The sequence below is a fragment of the Furipterus horrens genome, unplaced genomic scaffold (genome assembly GCF_987537825.1).
Source record: "Furipterus horrens unplaced genomic scaffold, mFurHor1.1.pri manual_scaffold_5, whole genome shotgun sequence".
Taxonomy (NCBI): domain Eukaryota; kingdom Metazoa; phylum Chordata; class Mammalia; order Chiroptera; family Furipteridae; genus Furipterus; species Furipterus horrens.
The window spans coordinates 175017714-175035186 of record NW_028327175.1 but is presented as its reverse complement, the minus strand read 5'-3'; the positions used below and the strand labels follow the sequence as shown (position 1 = coordinate 175035186).

The window sequence follows — 17473 nt, the reverse complement described above, 5'->3', positions numbered from 1 at the left end:
TTCAATTAATAACCCATGTATAGATACACACACTAAATAAAAGATAAGAAATAGTGAGTCAGCTAGCCAGACCAATGATTCCAAGAGCAGATCTGATTATAGATCCACTTCCCTCTGACATAAACAGTGTGACTTTGGAAAATGACTTAACCTTTATACTTTAAGAGATTACAAACTTTGCTCTTTGTAAAATAAATCCTCAGCAGTGTGGCTGGAAGGCTTCCATGTGGAGGTTGTTTTCCTACTCCATTTACTATTCCTTTAGGCCAAGACAAAGTGAAATGGGCTCATAACATACTTAAGAAATGCAAGTGGAATAATGGTCTCAGGCTTATGAGAATAACAACCTGGAGAAGGAAGGCAATGCTGCTCATAATGGTGTTTTCTCAGTTATGAGATAAAGATCATTTTGTTCCCAGGCCGAGCACAAAAGGCTTGAATGCTTGTGCTGACAGTTGTTTATGCTTTTGGGCATCAGTATGGCTGAGGGAAAAGAACACAGGCTTTGGACACAGATGGACCTGAGTTCAAATCCAAGTTTAGATCTGGGTCTCAGTTCCCTGTCTGTGAGATGGGCATGAGATTGATGCTGGGCTTGTTGGGGCGCTGCGAGTGAAGTGGGCTGGGTGGGTTGTGAGGTGCAAAAGATGCTGCACTGAAGTATCTGGCTGGGTATTTGATGAAAGCAGGCACCCGTCACCTTTGGAAATGACGCAGACTTGGTCCAGGCGAAAGGTTGAGAACACAGAGGAAGGGTACCAGGGGCTTCCTCTAGTCCCTCAGAAATACATCTTCTTTGCCTTTATTTAGATGTTTGGGTATTAGAACTGCTCCTCCCCTCCATGTGATCAAGGGGCCATTGCCAGCACTCCATGGTCCTATCCAGGAGAGCTGGTCCATGTGTACCATTCTGTGAGTGCAAAGGTCTGCTTTCTGTCCAGAGCGTTTGGGAGCCTGGAGCTGGGGTTGGTCTGCATCTACTTCCCTATGGAAACTGTGGGATCAGGGTGACTGGGTGGCCAGGACAGGATCCAAATATCCCCTGGCCACCAATGTGCCTATAGGATGGCATGTTGGAGTCCTGCATCACTTAATACTCCACTTTGTTGATGCCATTGGCCATGGGAAAATGCCCCCTGAAGTTCATACAAGGGTTGCTATTCACAGACAGGGGACACATTCCCTTCCCCAAGTATAGGAAGGACAACTCTCTGCTTCCTTTAACAGGGTTTTACACATGATAGCACACTTTCTCTCAAGAGGGTGGCATGTGGGTGTCAAGACATGTATTGACATCAAGCTCTGTCTCTGCAAGTGATGTCCCTCCCCACTGGCTGCCTGTGTCCACGTCCCAGCTCTTTCCATGGGTTACATACTTCTTAAGAATTGTGGGTCTCATATTCAGAAGGGGCTGAGATATGAGTCAGCATGATCTTTTGGGAGTTTCTGCAGTTGTTCAGGCCTCTATTGCCTACCACTGCATTATTTTGAGGGTGTCCCATAGCCATGGTGCCCAGCTCCAAGAGACAAGCCCAATGATAGAAGCTGGCCTTCCGACTTGCTGAAGACAGTGACTGGTAGTCCACCTTGACCACAAGGATGGCTCCACTCCCTTCTCACCCCACCCATGAAACAAAGGGGCTGCTCTTTATTGTTTGGTTAGCACAATGTTTTTTGCAGACGCTGCCAATTACACAGTTGTCAGTTATAGAGCCACATGTGGCAGAGATGAGGGGAGGCCTTGTATTTTGCTGCATGGACTCATGGAAGAGGCAGTGCTCACCACACTTGCCATGGATGTTTACTGTCAGTCCTCTTGTCATTGTTGGCTCCATGCTGGCAGGGACATGGCTCCTGGCTCATACCTGTATCCAAGAGAGTTAGGACAGTTGCTGATGTGTGGTGGGCCCTGTCTGTTGAATGAAGGAGGGAACGTGAGAGATTATGCACTTCTATACATTCGAAAGAGACCGTCAAATGCCAGCCAGGTCGGAGATGTGATTGGAAGAAACGGGGAGGACCTTCACGTTAACCCTTCATCTGTTGTGAGCTTCTATTTGTATTGGAAGCTTTCCATGTAATTTCATTTAGTTCTCACAATAACTCCAAGATGGGAGGTATTTGTCTCAGGTTGGGTTGCAGAAGCAGATTTTGAGGCAAGGATTTATTAAGAAGTTACCCACAGGATTAAAGAAAGACAGAAGTGGGTGAGGACATGCAACATGGACATGAAGGAAGACAGGGAGAGTGCAAGGTCAAGGAAGCAGTTTTGACTTGACCTACAGATGGATTCTGGAAACAGCTAAGTTTGCACAGAGCAGTCCCTTTCAGGAACAGGACAGCCAGGATTTGTATGTTTGACACCCTCAGTGCTTGGTTAGGGCTGTCGCTTTCCAGGCACCATGAGTGCCACGTAGGCTCTGGCAGCCTGAACCATGGGTGTCTGCTGTTGGGATGAGCACACACAGAAGCCGGTGTGCTCAGTGGGAATTGAGGGACAAGGGCAGAGCAGTGATAGAACTATTGGCATTGGACTGCCTTTTAGGCAAGAAACTGCCACTGAGAAAGGTGGAATAGCTCATCCAGGAACACTTAGCTAAGCAATAGCCAGACTGAGATTTGATGCGGTCTGCCTGCCTGCCTCCTCCTTACATTGTTCGCTCTGAGATGAAAGGGAAGTGTTGGCCTCCACTTGCCTCATGGCTGGGAAGAAAGAGGGAAAGAACAGCATTTCCAAGGGGAATTTTGTCCTGGAGAGGACACTGCCCATTGGGTTCTTCCTACAGAGCTGGCAGCTCTCGGGTAATGAGGAGGGAAGTGAGGGGAGCTCCTGCTAAATCTGTAGTAGTTTCTCCTTCTCACCATTCATCTCAGCTTCTGTGTGAGTTGCACCCTCTGGAAAAGGCTGCAGCCAAGTGCTGTTTATCTCCATATGGGGAAAAGTGGATGAACAAATTAGTTGATGCTTAATTGGTGAGAGAAAGTAGGACAGAAAAGTTGGCCAGTTGTCCTGTGGGGTTTTCTGATCCATTCTCTTCATCAATATTCTCTGTGCATGAGTCTGAGACCAGGTGGGAAGATTCCTTGGAGTAGCCAGAGCTGCCACCTGCTGCCTGGGAAGTGCCTACAACTGAGTCAGGTCTCTGTGCTGCTGGTTCCTGTGGGGACATGCAGAGGACCTCTCTCAGCTGCACAGGTGCACCCAAATCTTCAGATTCCCTATGCATTCTGGAGCAGGGCTCCCAGTGCTGAAAGTCATGAGAGATGGTTGGGGCTCTGAAATATCATAGGATCACCATTCTCAGTGAATTTAGGATTTCTAGGAGTGGGGCTCAGGGGTCCACATTTACAAAATATCCCTAAGAAGCCCTTAGATTGTGAGGGAAGGTCATCCAGAAGATGTAACCCCTGGTTTGAACTGTGAGCTAAACCCAGGCTTCCCAATCCCTCCCTGGTGCTTGGAATGTACATTCTGCTTGCCTTCCCAGTGCTAGAAGCTGTCCAAGGACACAGCTTTGAGAGAGCAATGTGGCAATGAGACTGTCCGGACTGGATATGTGACTGAACCAAGTTAAGGCCCCCTATGTGCATAAAAATCCAGTTAAGGCCTCTAAATACACTTTCAAGATTCTAGAGGGCAGTTGCAGAAAACTGTCCTGCAGCCGCCTAATACAAGCCTTGTAAATTTCCCTTGCTAATCAAACCTGCCATCTACCAATCTGGAGTCATCTTCCCTTTTCTCCAGTCTCTTCCTGCCCTCTGCATACAGAGGCTGATTTCAGATTATGCCCAGGAAGCTTCCGACCAGGTTTGCAGAGCAACATACATGCAGCCAGACAGGTAAACCACTGCTGCAGAATGTCAGTGCATGATGTAGCCTTAGCCCTTACCCATGATCAGCCTCTATGCTGATACTTATAACCTTTCAGCACTGCTGTTCACCTTCCACTTAGGCACTCCCCATGATGCTTTGCTACTCCCGAGTCAGCCCATGCCATCTTGAGTGACTTGGAAAGTCAGAAAGGTCTCTCTTACATTCAGCTGATATCTGCCTTCCTGATTACTGGAGGTCTTCATCCTAGATCAACTTCAAAGGCTGCAGAGTAATTCCAATCTCTCTTGCACATGACAGTTCTTTAAGTGTTTAAAGAAACTTATACTGAACTGACCTCTAAGCATTCCTGGTCACTTGAACTGGCTGTTGGTTTACACTGTTCCACCCCATGATCAATTCCATTCTGCAGTGTCCTCCTTCAAGCCCAGTAGTTAGCTCCTCAAGGAGCAGAATGGACCTGTAGCTTCTTGCGTTTCAAGGATCTTTATTCACACTATTGCTTTCAGGGATCATCTCCCTATTTACCCTTCTGCTCCTGAAAACAAGTTTAGGACATTGAGATCAGCCTTGTTAAACCACATCTCTTTTCAGATTCAGTTCAGTGTTCTGGCTTTCTGAGTGTATGGCTTCCTCACAGCTCTGTGTCATGTGCAGATTTGGTGGGTGTGTGACAGATGTCCTCCACATGAGCATTAATCCTTTGAGTGCCATGCGTAATTCGAAATTTGGATCAACATGAGAAAAAGTTATATCAATATATAACCTGAGGTACAAAAAAAGAGAACAAAACATAAAATACAAATTATTCCATTGTTATTTACATTTATAGCCATCGAAAAAGAGTCACTGGGAGCAATGCTGGCACTTTTGGGAAAATCTGTCAGCGTTGCTCACAGTGATGTTGTCATTCAAAGGGTTAAGGAGGTGCTGAAGGGTTGGGAATGGGGCAGACCAGAGCCCAGCAGTATGCTATGGAGTGTTCTCAGTGCTGTGAGTCCATGTCTCCCTCTGCCACGCCCTGCCTGGGCCTCTGATCTTCTGAAGATACTCATGTAGGTCTGTGTGTTGAGAGGAGAGAGGCTGTGGGCTGAGTGGCCATGACTCTACCCTGAGGTGCTTTCTCTTCTTCACCCCTTCTAAGGATCTGAAGTCCTCCTAGCTTCTGTGGAGAGGGCCTGGCTTACTGATTTGTAGAATGGGGCAGATGTCTTTGGGACATTGCCCCATGAGGTGCCCAGGCTAGCCCAGACTCCTGTCTCCACTTCCCTTCCCCGGGGCTGGCATCCTCTTATTCACAGTCTGGAGAAGGAGTCTGTGATCTTCACCCTGATATGGCCCAGGAAAGGCCCTGGGCCAACCCTTGGTGGTCTGTGTCAAGATGCGGAATGCTAGAGCTGCCCTGGGCACTCCCCAGGCTCTATTTCCACATGCTTATTGTGTTGGCCAATGAACTTGTCCATTGCATATGCAAGTGAGGTTCTAAAAGAACCCTGTGTAATAACAGTGCTGTGACCTAGGTCCCACATATGGCCGGTCACTGAGGAGGCAGTATCCTTACCCCTCTATTCCTCATCCATTAGAAAGGATGAGTCAGATTTCTATGGAATAATGAGGAAAACTATTCTTGATAACACTGATAAGTCAAACATAATAGCTATATCCTGATATGTATTTCATGATCCTGTTTTAATAAAAAATCTGTCTGGTATGTGTATGTAGTTATTACTTGCAGATATGACTATTTCTGGATGGGGTGAATTTGGAGGGATAATGGGGCATTTTTACAACTTATCACATTTTAAAAATGGGGCAGGGTTAGATGATATTGAACATTCTTATTTTTCTGTATTTTTTCAAATAAAAAGTAATAAAAATTACATTACAAAAGTACAAAAAAAAGAAAAAGATAAAAATGAAAGCGGGCTATGATCTGATAGCTCTTTGCCAGGTTCATAGATTGCTTGGTACAGTACTTGGAGCTAAGCAAGTACTTTGTACATGCAATATGTGAGTATTTTTATAGCACATGCTTGAAAACTATCAGCTCTTTCTACTTCTTTCAAAAAGGTACCCATTAAAATATCTGAGAAATAATATAAGTTGCTGGGTCCTGTGCGTCTTGCCCTGCAATACTTCATTCACACATTCGATGACATTTATTGAATACCTACTCTGTGCTAGTTATGGTGTAAGTTTCTGGGACATAACTGTGACCAAAACAGATGTGGCCCCTCACCTCATAGAGACCCGCTACCTGGTGGAAGAGATAGACAGTAAGAAATAAATAAACGGATAACTATTCAAGCACAGAAATGGCAGGTACCAGAAAAAATAGAACAATGTGCTATGAGAGAGAATGATAGGGGTAGGATTACTGCCCGGGATAGAAAGAGCCAGTTCTCTGGGTCCTAAAGAATTGAAGGCAGCTCAGAGTTAAGCTGTGAGCTGCTGTCTTCCTGCGTGTCATTCAGAAGGCTGAACAAGCCGCCATAAGCCCTTCTTCCATATTTCTGATCCTCTTGCCTCGAGCAATGATGACACATCCCCTCAGAGCCCCTTCAGACAGGAGTTTGCAGGCATTCTCTGGCAGAAGAGAGGTGCCTGGCCCAGGGCCCTGTGATGCCCACAGGAACTGGAACTTCTAAGCTTGCTCAGGGCTGGCGCATGAGAGCTCTGGAGAATGGCTGGATTCAGATGTCTGTGTTCAAATGACTTGTCTTGTAGCTCAGGCAGCCCAAGCTGGCCCCAGGGGGACAGCATGTTTTGTGATGAAAACATTTTCTAAGAACAGTGTTTATCAAAACCCTGTCTCAACAATCATCTTGTGCGTCTGCCAACTTCTGGCTTGCTTCTGTTCATGTTCATTTCTTTTTCTCTCTGCAGGCTGTGGAAACCAACCTGGCTTCCAAGGATAGCCACTGGGTCTTTGTCAATGAGGTAAGAGCTCAGAATGGCAAGGGGTGTGGCCTTCCCTGAGCCCTGCTCCTTGGGAAAGCTGGGAATGATCTTTTCAGGTCCAATTCTGACGTGGGGTGCTGGAATGATTCCAGGGTTCTACTGTGCCCAAACAGGAGGTCAGAGAGTTGGACTTGACCTGCCAAGATGCTCACCTGAAGCAGATGCGAATCAGGGAAAGAATCTAGACTTGAGTCCATAAGGACGTCTATAAAGTCAAAGAGAAATTTTATCAGGTGTATAATGTGTGGGGTGAGTGGAGGCAGACAATAGGGTCGGGGGCTGGAGAGATTAGGGTAGCTTAGAAAATGGGGTGCAGAGAGGAAGGGGCAAAAGAATGGGGAGGAGACAGAGGCTGCATTTCATGCAGGTTGAAGGTATATGTATTATGTAGTTCTGTGTGAGTGCATGTACATAAGATTATGTGCATGAACATATAGGTAGGTAGGAATGTGTATATGGCTGTGTGCACAAACATGCACATGCACATGTGAATGTACAGGTGTGTGACTGTGTACATCTCTCCTGTGCAGCTCATGGGACCAGGATCTCGCCCATTGACTGGCCATCCCCTTGGTTTGACCCTGGGAGGAATGACAACACCAAGGTTTCGTGGTGGCTCGGTCAGTTCTCACTAATTACAACCTGGCCTCCTCCATGCTTCAGGCACAGCACAGGTGTGTCCTGTAATCATGTGCCCTAGCTGTCCCAAAGAATCCCCTCTTCTCCCACATTCACTCAGGAAACACTGGCCAGGGCAGCCTGGGTGACCCTTGCAAGCTATTAACAGAACTGACTTTAGAAGGTGTTTTCTGGGGCCTGCTTTCATCAGGGTCCTGGCCTCAGCTGCTTCTACATTAACTGATTGATTTCTAATGGCCTCATCGTAGAAGATGCAAAGTTTATTATGCTATTAATTTATTTGTTTATGATGTGTGTTTCTTCTTCAGCTCAGTGCTAATATGGCTGGAGTAGTTTTGATGGCTTATTTTAATAATTTCACAGGTACATCATATAGTAGCTGCTTGCAAGGCCTAATTTTCATGGGTTTCCTCCATAAATTTATATCTTATTAGCTCCATGTCTCCATGGGCCAATTGGAGATACGTGCAGTAACCATCCATTTACCTGGGCTGCTGAGGGCTGTGCTGGTAATTAGGAGAAGGGACGAGACAGCCGCCTCCCCATTATTAAGAGCCTGCATGAGTCCTCTTTGGTCCTTAGGAAGTTTCGGTTCTCTGGGTTTTGCCAGCTTCTTTACAGGCTCTTCAAAGTCCAGTTTTCTTTGTTCCAGAGAAGGGCTGTATTCCATGTGTCCCTTAAGGCAAATAGCTGCTGCTGGCTTTATTTTTTGGTGACTCCTTCAAGTTGGAGAGCCAATGTTTCTCTGTTTGCCAGTCTTCAAAAGTGCTTCATTTTAATGTTTCTAACCTGCTTCCTTTTCTCTTCCCTACATTTTAACTCACCCCCAGAGCCCTCTCTCTGTCCCTCTTGATCACCTCTTCAGGGCTGGGGTTCATTTCAAAGTGGCCTGTGTAAGGCACCTCTGGGGCATTTTGGGGCACTAGAACCCCAGGTTTACTTCACGACATCAGGAAGAGGCAGGTGAGGGCACACCTGTCAGAGCCACACTGGAACAGCCTCACCCTAGAGGATGGCTGAGTCCTGCCCCAGTCAGCAGTGCACCCTGGGCCAGCACACCCTGGACTGGGTGTGTCCTCCAGAAGGGACCTCCGTCGTCTGGGTTTCTTTTTCTATGGGGAGACTCTTCCTCTTGAGAGTGAAGGGATAGTAGCTACCATTGCTTGAGTGTCTATTATATGCCAGGCACTTTACTACATTAGTTACTATCCTTAGTCCTTATCAACAACCCTGATGGCAGTTTTACAGATGGGAAAAGGGAGGCTTAAGACGTTAAATCACATGTTCAAGGTCATATAGCTATTAAGTGGTGTATTTTGTATTTTATATGATGACTTTCTGGTTCCAGAGCCCTTCACCAAGTGGCACCATCATGCATGTGGCCCTGGCAAAGATCCTTAACTGGTGGCCAGGGCCTAATTCAGTAAGGCCAGTCAGTAGGGCTCAGGTATGCACACTGACAGGGACGCTCATGAACATTCTTGAAGTTTGCAAGGAGGTCTCTTGTAAAGCTTTGACCGATAGACTGTGGCAACCCCTATGAGGACTCTGACTGGTGATGGAGGTGTTCTCTAAATTGTACCTACACTTATCCTTAGGAGCCAGCTGTATTCAGAATGACTGCTTCCTGTTATAGCATGGTCCCATTGAAGACAAAAGTTCTGTTACTCTTAGGACAGTTGCCAGCTAGGATGAAATAAGGTGGGAAAAAAAAAAGAGTCACGTGCAGGCATTTGGTGGCTCCACGATTCAGCAGCTACACTGGGGCCCCATCTTTTTGCTTCCTGAACTAAAGGAAGTTCAGTTTCTCAGAGGAGCTGAAGTCTGGGCCTCTTCTCACATCTTCTCCCAGAGACATGCAGTAGGTACCCACCTCTGCCTCTGCTTGCCTCAGTCCTCACAGGGTCTGTCCCCCAGTTTCTTTCTCTGTATTGGTCTTGCTTAATGTATTTTCCTGGAAGCAAGATAAACACTAAATGTCACATGTTTCTGTTTGCTTTCTTTATGCAGTGATTTTCTTACTATGCTTCCATTCGCTAGTGAATATTGGTATTGCATATGACAGACCTGTTTTGTTTGGAAAAGGGGAAATTGGATTTGGACAAAGGCTGGTGAGTCTGTGAGCCTCTCTGATAGTTTCTACATGTCTCTGGACTCCACTGTGGGGACTGGCAAACAGAAGTGCTTTGGGGTATAAACTATAATTTCATTGATTATGTTACACGTTAGCTTGAAGGAAAGTAGAGGATTCAAAAGAACTTGAGGGAAGCAAAATGAACCATTAGTCAAGGAGGCCAGAATCCCTAATGCTCCATGCAAAGTGTAGATTTTTTAAAATATTTGCTTGAAGTCAGGCTGGTGTATACAGAGTAGCACAAATTGCTTTGATAAGCACTTCCCAGTTGGCCTCCTAGAGAAGACAGAAGCAGTAATTCAGACCAGAGTCTCAGGGATGGTAGGGACCACTCTGGGTCATTCATCAGAAGCTGCCAGTTCAGGGCCAATCAGTTTTGACTTTGAATGAGCTGGGTGGCTTCTGGAACTTCGTTATCAGCTAGGCTGGGAGTGCTGCCTTTCCACCTGGGTGGCCTGCAGTAGATCCCAGGTGAGCCAGTCCTCCTTCTGGCCCACTGATTCACAGATGTGCTCAGGGCTGGGTGGAATCTGTACAAAGAGGGGAATGGCCTTCTGTGAGTCTCTGCATCCTGGCAGGAGACATGCATCTCATACTCTGGCCTCTTGGGAACTTTTTGGATGAAATATTTTATGGAATATGTATATAACTTCCAGCTTCTTCTAGAGCAGTGATTTTCTTTTTTTCTTTTCTTTTTTTTTAGAGCAGTGGTTTCAACCTTCCTAATGCCGCAACCCTTTAATAGAATTTCTCACGTTGTGGTGACCCCCAGCAACCCCCAACCATAACTAAAGCAAAGTGATTAATCACAAAAACAATGTAATTATATATGTGTTTTCCGATGGTCTTAGGTAACCTCTGTGAAAGGGTTGTTTGACCCCCAAAGGGGTCGCGACCCACAGGTTGAGAACCGCTGTTTTAGAGTCAACCACGATGCAGACTTGAAGCTCTCTGTTGTTGGACAGCTCTCATTGTGAGTCTACTCCTTCCAAACATGGGATCAAATTACACTTTGATGGAAGTGGTTTAAACTGCTTAATAAGCAGTGCAGAAGCACACACATAGCCCATGAGGTGCTTGGGTTTTCTCAGCAAGTGAAGCACTGAGCTGTGATCTGTGCTTCAGCAGGGGCCCAGGGAGAGGTGGGTTCTAAGGAGGGAGGAAGCACAGCCTACAGGCCCTTAGCACCCCTGCCCTGTTTCCAGCATATGTTGATGACCTCACATCCTATATCCATTCCAGACCCTGCTTCTGAGCTTTAGACATAGAGATCCAGATACCTTCTTGACTCAGATGCTTAGAGGCCTTATGACCACCTCCAGCTCAGTGCATCTCTATCTGAATCCATCGTCTACCCATAAAGTGGTTCTCACTCAGTGCTCCAATTTCAGGACCAGTGTCCCACCCTCCTGGTTGCCTCCCTAGCCAATGGAGAAAAGCCCTCATCATGCACCTGCCTCAAGTCCACTCCAGGATGATTCCGACCACATCTGTGCGTGTTTATTTATTCTCAGCCTTCTGCTCACTAACTCATGGATTATCCCTGCAAGCAATGGGTGACTTGCTGTTTCCTATATTTATTCTCCTCTCCTGACTCTGGGCCTTTGCCAGGATTTCCCTTTTCACCTGGAATGCCCTTCATGAATCCTTGATCATTAAGGACATACCTTTCCTGCAAGGGTCTGCTTAACATCACCTCTGCCCAGAGGTCTTCCTACATTTCCCCCATTAGAGTTATTCACTCTCCTTGCCCCAGCTCTGCTATGTTGGGGACTGATACACATGCCTGACTCCCTGAAAAGCCTGTAAATGAGAGCTGGACCCCCTTTCTATCAGGTCCCAAGAGTCCTCAGAGCAAGGGGCTCAGCCACAGAGGAGGTGCTGTGTCAAAGCTCTTGCTACAGCATCTGCTTGTTGCTTCCTCACCTTGATGCTGTTTGTCAAATTGCCTACACATGGAGGAAGAGGCATTTATAATCATCTCAATCTTTCACGGGTTCAGAAAGCTGAGATCCCACTCCATGAAACACAGCTGTCAGCACCCCTTGTTCTGCGGTACCACCTTTTCCTGCACCTACATTCCAAATCCCATGGGGCACAAACTTCCTCTGAGGCACATGGCTGCTCCCTTTGGCCTGGATCATGCCGTTGTCAGGTAGCAGAGTATCCAGGGAGGTGGACAGGGGAAGCACTGGCCAGGCTTCCTACTGCAGTATCCAAATTGTGCTCAGAAACACATGTACTAATTCACAAGTGTTTTGTAGGAAAAGGATGCTGTGATCAAAGACCATGGATAACTTAAATGGCAAGGAACAGGTGTCTCCTGCAGGCACCTTTTGTCTCTTGTGTATGCCGTACTTTCCAAGAATGAGGCACAGCACACCATCTGCCACATGCATTTGTGTTTCCAGGACACTTCTGTGCTTTTTCTCTTGTCACGTGCTCACCTCTGCTGGAAGAGGTTGTTGACAGGCGGTGGAGTGTCAGGGCCCACAGGATAGATTTCAGGTTCCTCCACATGACACATGAAGCTATTTCACGAGCTGACTGTACAGCTCTCTAAACATAAAAAGATCATGAGATGAATGCTGAATCAAATAGTTTTAGGAAATCTCTTCAAGGAGGGAAAATTTTAATTTTTTTCCTTTAATTTTGAATATTCCAATTCTGTTTGGATATTAAGTCCCTGTTCATTTATCATATGCAAATTTAAATTAGCAGCACTCAAAAACAATTACATTTCTTCTAATCTAGTCACTTGTTTCTCTCTCCAGCCCTACTGAGGAGTCCTTGAGGACAGACATCATCTCTTAACCCACCTCTGTAGCCCCAGCTGAGAACTCAAAACAAAGAATATGTGTTGCCATATATCAGACATTAGATGGAGCCAGGTGCTTTTTCTGAGCATCACTTTCTTTATCTGTATTTTACTTTAAAAATTAATGGCTTTATTCAAGTTTAATTCACATACACTAAATGCACATATTTAAGTGTACAACTTATGTCTGACACGTATGAGACCATAACTATGGTGAAGGTAGTAAACACGGAAGATACCAACCAAAGAGCCTTCATGTCCTTTTGCAATCCCACCATGTTGCCCTACCTGGCAATCTGTTTCTGGCACTACAGATTATTTTTCTTTTGTAGAGTTTTATATAAATGGAATCGTGCAGTATGTATTCTTTTTGTCTATTTTTCTGTGGCTATTTCCCTCCAGATAATTATTTTGAGATTCATGAATATTGCAATGTATAGCAACAGTTCCTTTCTATTTATTGATGGTAGTATTCAAATGTATGGATACACCACAATTTCAATATCCATTTACCATTGATCAGTATTTGGGTTGTTCTAGATTTTGATGATTACAAAAAAGGCTGCTATTACATTCATGTACATACAAGTATTTGTATGGACATATGCTTTCATTTTTGGGAGTACATTTTTACAAGTGGAATTGCTGGGTCATATGATAGATGTATGTTTTAACTTTCTAAGAAACTTTCAAGTTCTGTGAGCATTCTAGTTGCTCCATATTTTCTTCAGTACTTGGTTTGATCTGGGTTTTTGGTATTAGCCACTGTAGTGTTGTGTATGGTACCTCATTATGACTATAATTTTTATTTTCCTAATAACAAATAATACTGAGCATCCTTTCCTGTGTTTATATGCCATCTGTATCTGTGTCTTCCTTAGAAGGGAGGCTGAGATCATTGATTGAGACATTTATTTATTGCTTTTTGTACAATAAACTTCCCCTTAAGTGATTTAATGGCAACTTCCAAATTTTGGTATGTTGTGTTTTCATGGTTATTCAGTTCAGAATACTTTGTATATTACCTTTTGATTTCTTCTTTGATCCATGGCACATTTAGAAGTGTGTTATATAGTTCCCAAATATTTGGGGATCTTTCTCTTATTGATTTTTAATTTAGTTCCATTGTAGTTAGAGCGTATTTTCTATTACTTGATTCCTTTTAAATTTACTAAGACTTATTTGAAGTCTGGTATATTGTTATTCTTGATTAATGTTTTATGTGCATTTGAAAAGGATGTGTAATCTGTTGTTGTTCTATAAAAGTCAGTTAGGTCAATTTAGTTGATAGTGTTGTTTATATCTTCTCCTTCCTTGGTGATTTTTTGTCTACTTGTTCTATCATTTATTGAGACAGGTATCAAAATAGGCAATTTTAATTATGAGCTTGCCTCTTTCTCCTTGTGGTTTTATCAGTTGTTGTTGTTTAATATATTTTGAAGCTTTGTTATGAGGCATAAATATATTTTTAACATAAATTTTTTATTATTATTCTTTTAAAAATTAATTAATTATTTTTAAATGACAATAAAAAATAACAATCCCCCTCTCAGACTTAAGACCCTTTATAATCTTATAAAGGACAATGGGCAAAGGTCTTGTGCTCCTCTAGTTGCTTCAAGCTGGGCATGGTCATCGTCCTACCTACCCTTGGGTCCAGAAATCCCTAATAAGAGTGGGGGTGTGGAGGGGTGGGTGGCCTTCCCACATGGGGAAGGATCTTGGAGACTCCAGGTCAGCTGGCTGTCGCCGGACAACCGCGTGCTTAGTTTAACAGGCTGGTGTCCTTGTTGTATTCTGGGGGCAACAGATTTGGCAACAGAGTTAAAAGGTATCATTCAATCCATAACCACTAGATGACAAAAGGCAGGTTTTAATTTTTCAATGTCCCACATTAGGGAAAAAAAGGGCTTCTTTGGAGGAAGGTGCGCAAGGCACGTCACAACTGTCCAAAACCCTTTTGCCCACTATACTTATTTTGGGCTGAGATGAATATTTTAGGTTTTCCCCCTCTCAGACCTCTGGGCCCTTCCTGGCCAAGCCATTAGGATAGAAAAGAGAAACCAGTTTTAAAATGAAGCCCACAGACCACCCCATTCTTCACCAACCCAGTCACTTAGTTCAGCTAAACCACTGAGTCTCAGGAGGCAGCATTGCAGACAGGATTAAGTGAGGCCAATACGTACAGAAAATCACTTACATAATGAGATCATAGGCTTATGCCTTCTGGTTCCATTTTGCTCATTTGTTTGTATTGTTCATTACTCTCCTGTAGTAGGTGATAGCATAAGGTATTTTTCTTTTGCTGCCTGGCTTATTCCCCTAAGCATAATTCTTTCTAGTTCCATCCATGTTGTTGCAAATGGTAGAAGTTCCTTCTTTCTCTCTGCTACATAGTACTCCATTGTGTAAATGTATCACAGTTCTTTGCTCCAGTCATCTACAAATGGGAACTTAGGTTATTTCCAGCACTTGGCTATTATAAATAGTGCTGCTATGAATATAGGTTCTTTTGAATTGGTGTTTCAAGATTTTTCAGATATAATCCTAGCAATGGAATTGCTGGTTCAAAAGGCAGTTCCATTTTTAGTTTTTTGAGGAAATTTCATACTGTCTTTCGTAGTGGCTGCGCCAGTCTGCATTCCCACCAGCAGTGCCCCAGGGTTCCCTTTTCTCCACATCCTTGCCAGCACAAGTTGTTTGTTGATTTGTTGATGATTGCCATTCTGACTGGTGTGAGGTGGTATCTCATTGTAGTTTTAATTGCATCTCTCTGATGGCTAGTGATGTTGAGCATTCTTTCATATGTCTATGGATCCTCTGTATGTCCTCTTTGGAGAAGTGTTTGTTCAGGTCCTTTGCCCATTTTTTAACCGGGTTGTTTGTCTTCTTGGTGTTGAGTCATATAAGTTCTTTATGTATTTTGGAGCTCAATCCCTTGTCTGAGGTATCGTTGGCAAATATATTTTCCCATACGGTTGGTTCCCTTTTCATCTTGCTGATGTTTTCTTTTGCTGAACAGAAACTCTTTAGTTTGATGTAGTCCCATTTGTTTATTCGTTCCTTTATTTCCCTTGCCTTAGGAGATATATCAGTGAAAATGTTGCTACGTGGGATATCTGAAATTTTCCTGCCTATGTTTTCCTCTAGGACTTTTATGGTGCCACGGCTTACATTTAAGTCTTTGATCCATCTTGAGTTTATTCTGGTGTATGGTGTAAGTTGGTGGTCTAGTTTCATTTTTTTGCATGCCCCTGTCCGTTTCTCCCAACACCATTTATTGAAGAGGCTCTTTTCACTCCATTTTATGTTCCTTTCCCTTTGTCAAATATTAGCTGACCATGTAGACCTGAGTTTATTTCTGGGCTCTCTATTCTGTTCCATTGATCTATATGTCTGTTCTTATACCAGTACCAGACTGTTTTGATTACAGTAGCCTGTAGTATAGTTTGTTATCAGGTATTTTGATTTCTCCTACTGTGTTCTTCTTCCCCAAAATTGCTGTGATTATTAGGGGCCTTTTTTGGTTCCATATAAATTTTTGAAGTATTTGTTGTAGGTCTGTGAAATATGTCATTGGTATTTTAATAGGGATTGCATTGAAACTATAAACTGCTTTGGATAGTATGGACATTTTGATGAAGTTGATTCTTACCATCCATGAATATGATATATGCTTCCATTTATTTGTATCTTCCTTAATTTCTTTCTTCAGTGTTATGTAATTTTATGAGTACAGGTCTTTTACCTCCTTGGTTAAGTTTATTCCTAAGTACTTTATTTTTCTTGTTGCTATGGTAAATGGGGTTTTTCTTCTAGTTTCTATCTCTGATATTTTATTGTTGGTGTACAGAAATGCCTTTAATTTCTGAATATTGACTTTGTATTCTACTATATTGCCAAATTCACTTATTAGGTCGAGTAATTTTTTGTTGAGTCTGTAGGGTTTTCTATGTACACTATCATGTCATCTGCAAATAATGACAGTTTTACTTCCTCTTTCCAAATTTGGATGCCTTTTATTTCTCTTTCTTGTCTGAATGCTGTGGCTAGAACTTCCAAGACTATGTTGAATAGGAGTGGAGAGAGTGGACATTCTTGTCTTGTTCCTGAACTCAGGGGCAATGCTCTCAGTTTTTACCCATTGACTGTGATGTTGGCTTCAGGTTTCTCGTATATGGACTATTATCTTGAGGTATGCTCCCTCTACTCCCATTTTGGTGAGTGTTTTCATCATAAATGGGTGCTGTACTTTATCAAATGCTTTTTCTGCATCTATTGATATGATCATATGGTTTTTGTCTTTCATTTTGTTTATGTAGTGTATTACATTTATTGATTTGCAAATATTAAACCATCCTTGCATCCCTGGGATTATTCCCACTTGATCATGGTGTATGATCTTTCTAATGTGTTACTGGATCTGGTTTGACAATATTTTGTTGAGGATTTAGCATCTATGTTCATTAGTGATATTGGCCTGTCGTTTTCTTTCTTTGTTGTGTCTTGATCTGGTTTTGGAATTAGGGTAATACTGGCTTCATAGAACGAGTTTGGGATTCTTCCCTCTTCTTGTTTTTTTTGGAATAGTCTGAGAAGGATAAGAGTTAGTTCTTTCCTAAATGTTTTGTAAAATTCATCTGTGAAGCCATCCAGTCCAGGGCTTTTGTGTGCCGGGAATTTTTGATTACTGGTTCAATTTCACTAGGAGTTATTGGTCTGTTCAGGCTTTCTGCTTCTTTTTGATTCAGTTTTGGCAGATTATATGTTTTCAAAAATTTGTCCATTCCATCTAGGTTGTCAAATTTTTTGTGATACAGTTATTCATAATAATTTCTTACAATCCTTTGTATTTCTGTGGTATCAGTTGTGAGTTCTCCTCTTTCATTTCTGATCTTATTTATTTAGGTCCTCTCTTTTTTTCTTGATGAGCCTGGTTAAAGGCTTGTCGATTTTGTTTTATCTTTTCAAAGAACCAGCTCCTATTTTTGTTGATCTTTTGAATTATTTGTTTAGTCTCTATGTCATTTAATTCTACTCTGATCTTGATGATTTATTTCCTTCTACTTGTTCTAGGCTTTGTTTGTGT

General features: G+C 43.3%; 1 protein-coding gene across 1 annotated transcript in view; it reads left to right on the top strand.

Annotated features, from left to right (window-relative positions):
- Positions 1 to 17473, top strand: part of GRID1 (glutamate ionotropic receptor delta type subunit 1) — a 777332-nt gene that overhangs the window by 450404 nt on the left and 309455 nt on the right. Inside the window, exon 5 of the mRNA XM_090278321.1 lies at positions 6719 to 6772. Coding sequence (XP_090134447.1) covers positions 6719 to 6772 — 54 coding nt within the window. The remainder of the gene's footprint in view (positions 1 to 6718; positions 6773 to 17473) is intronic.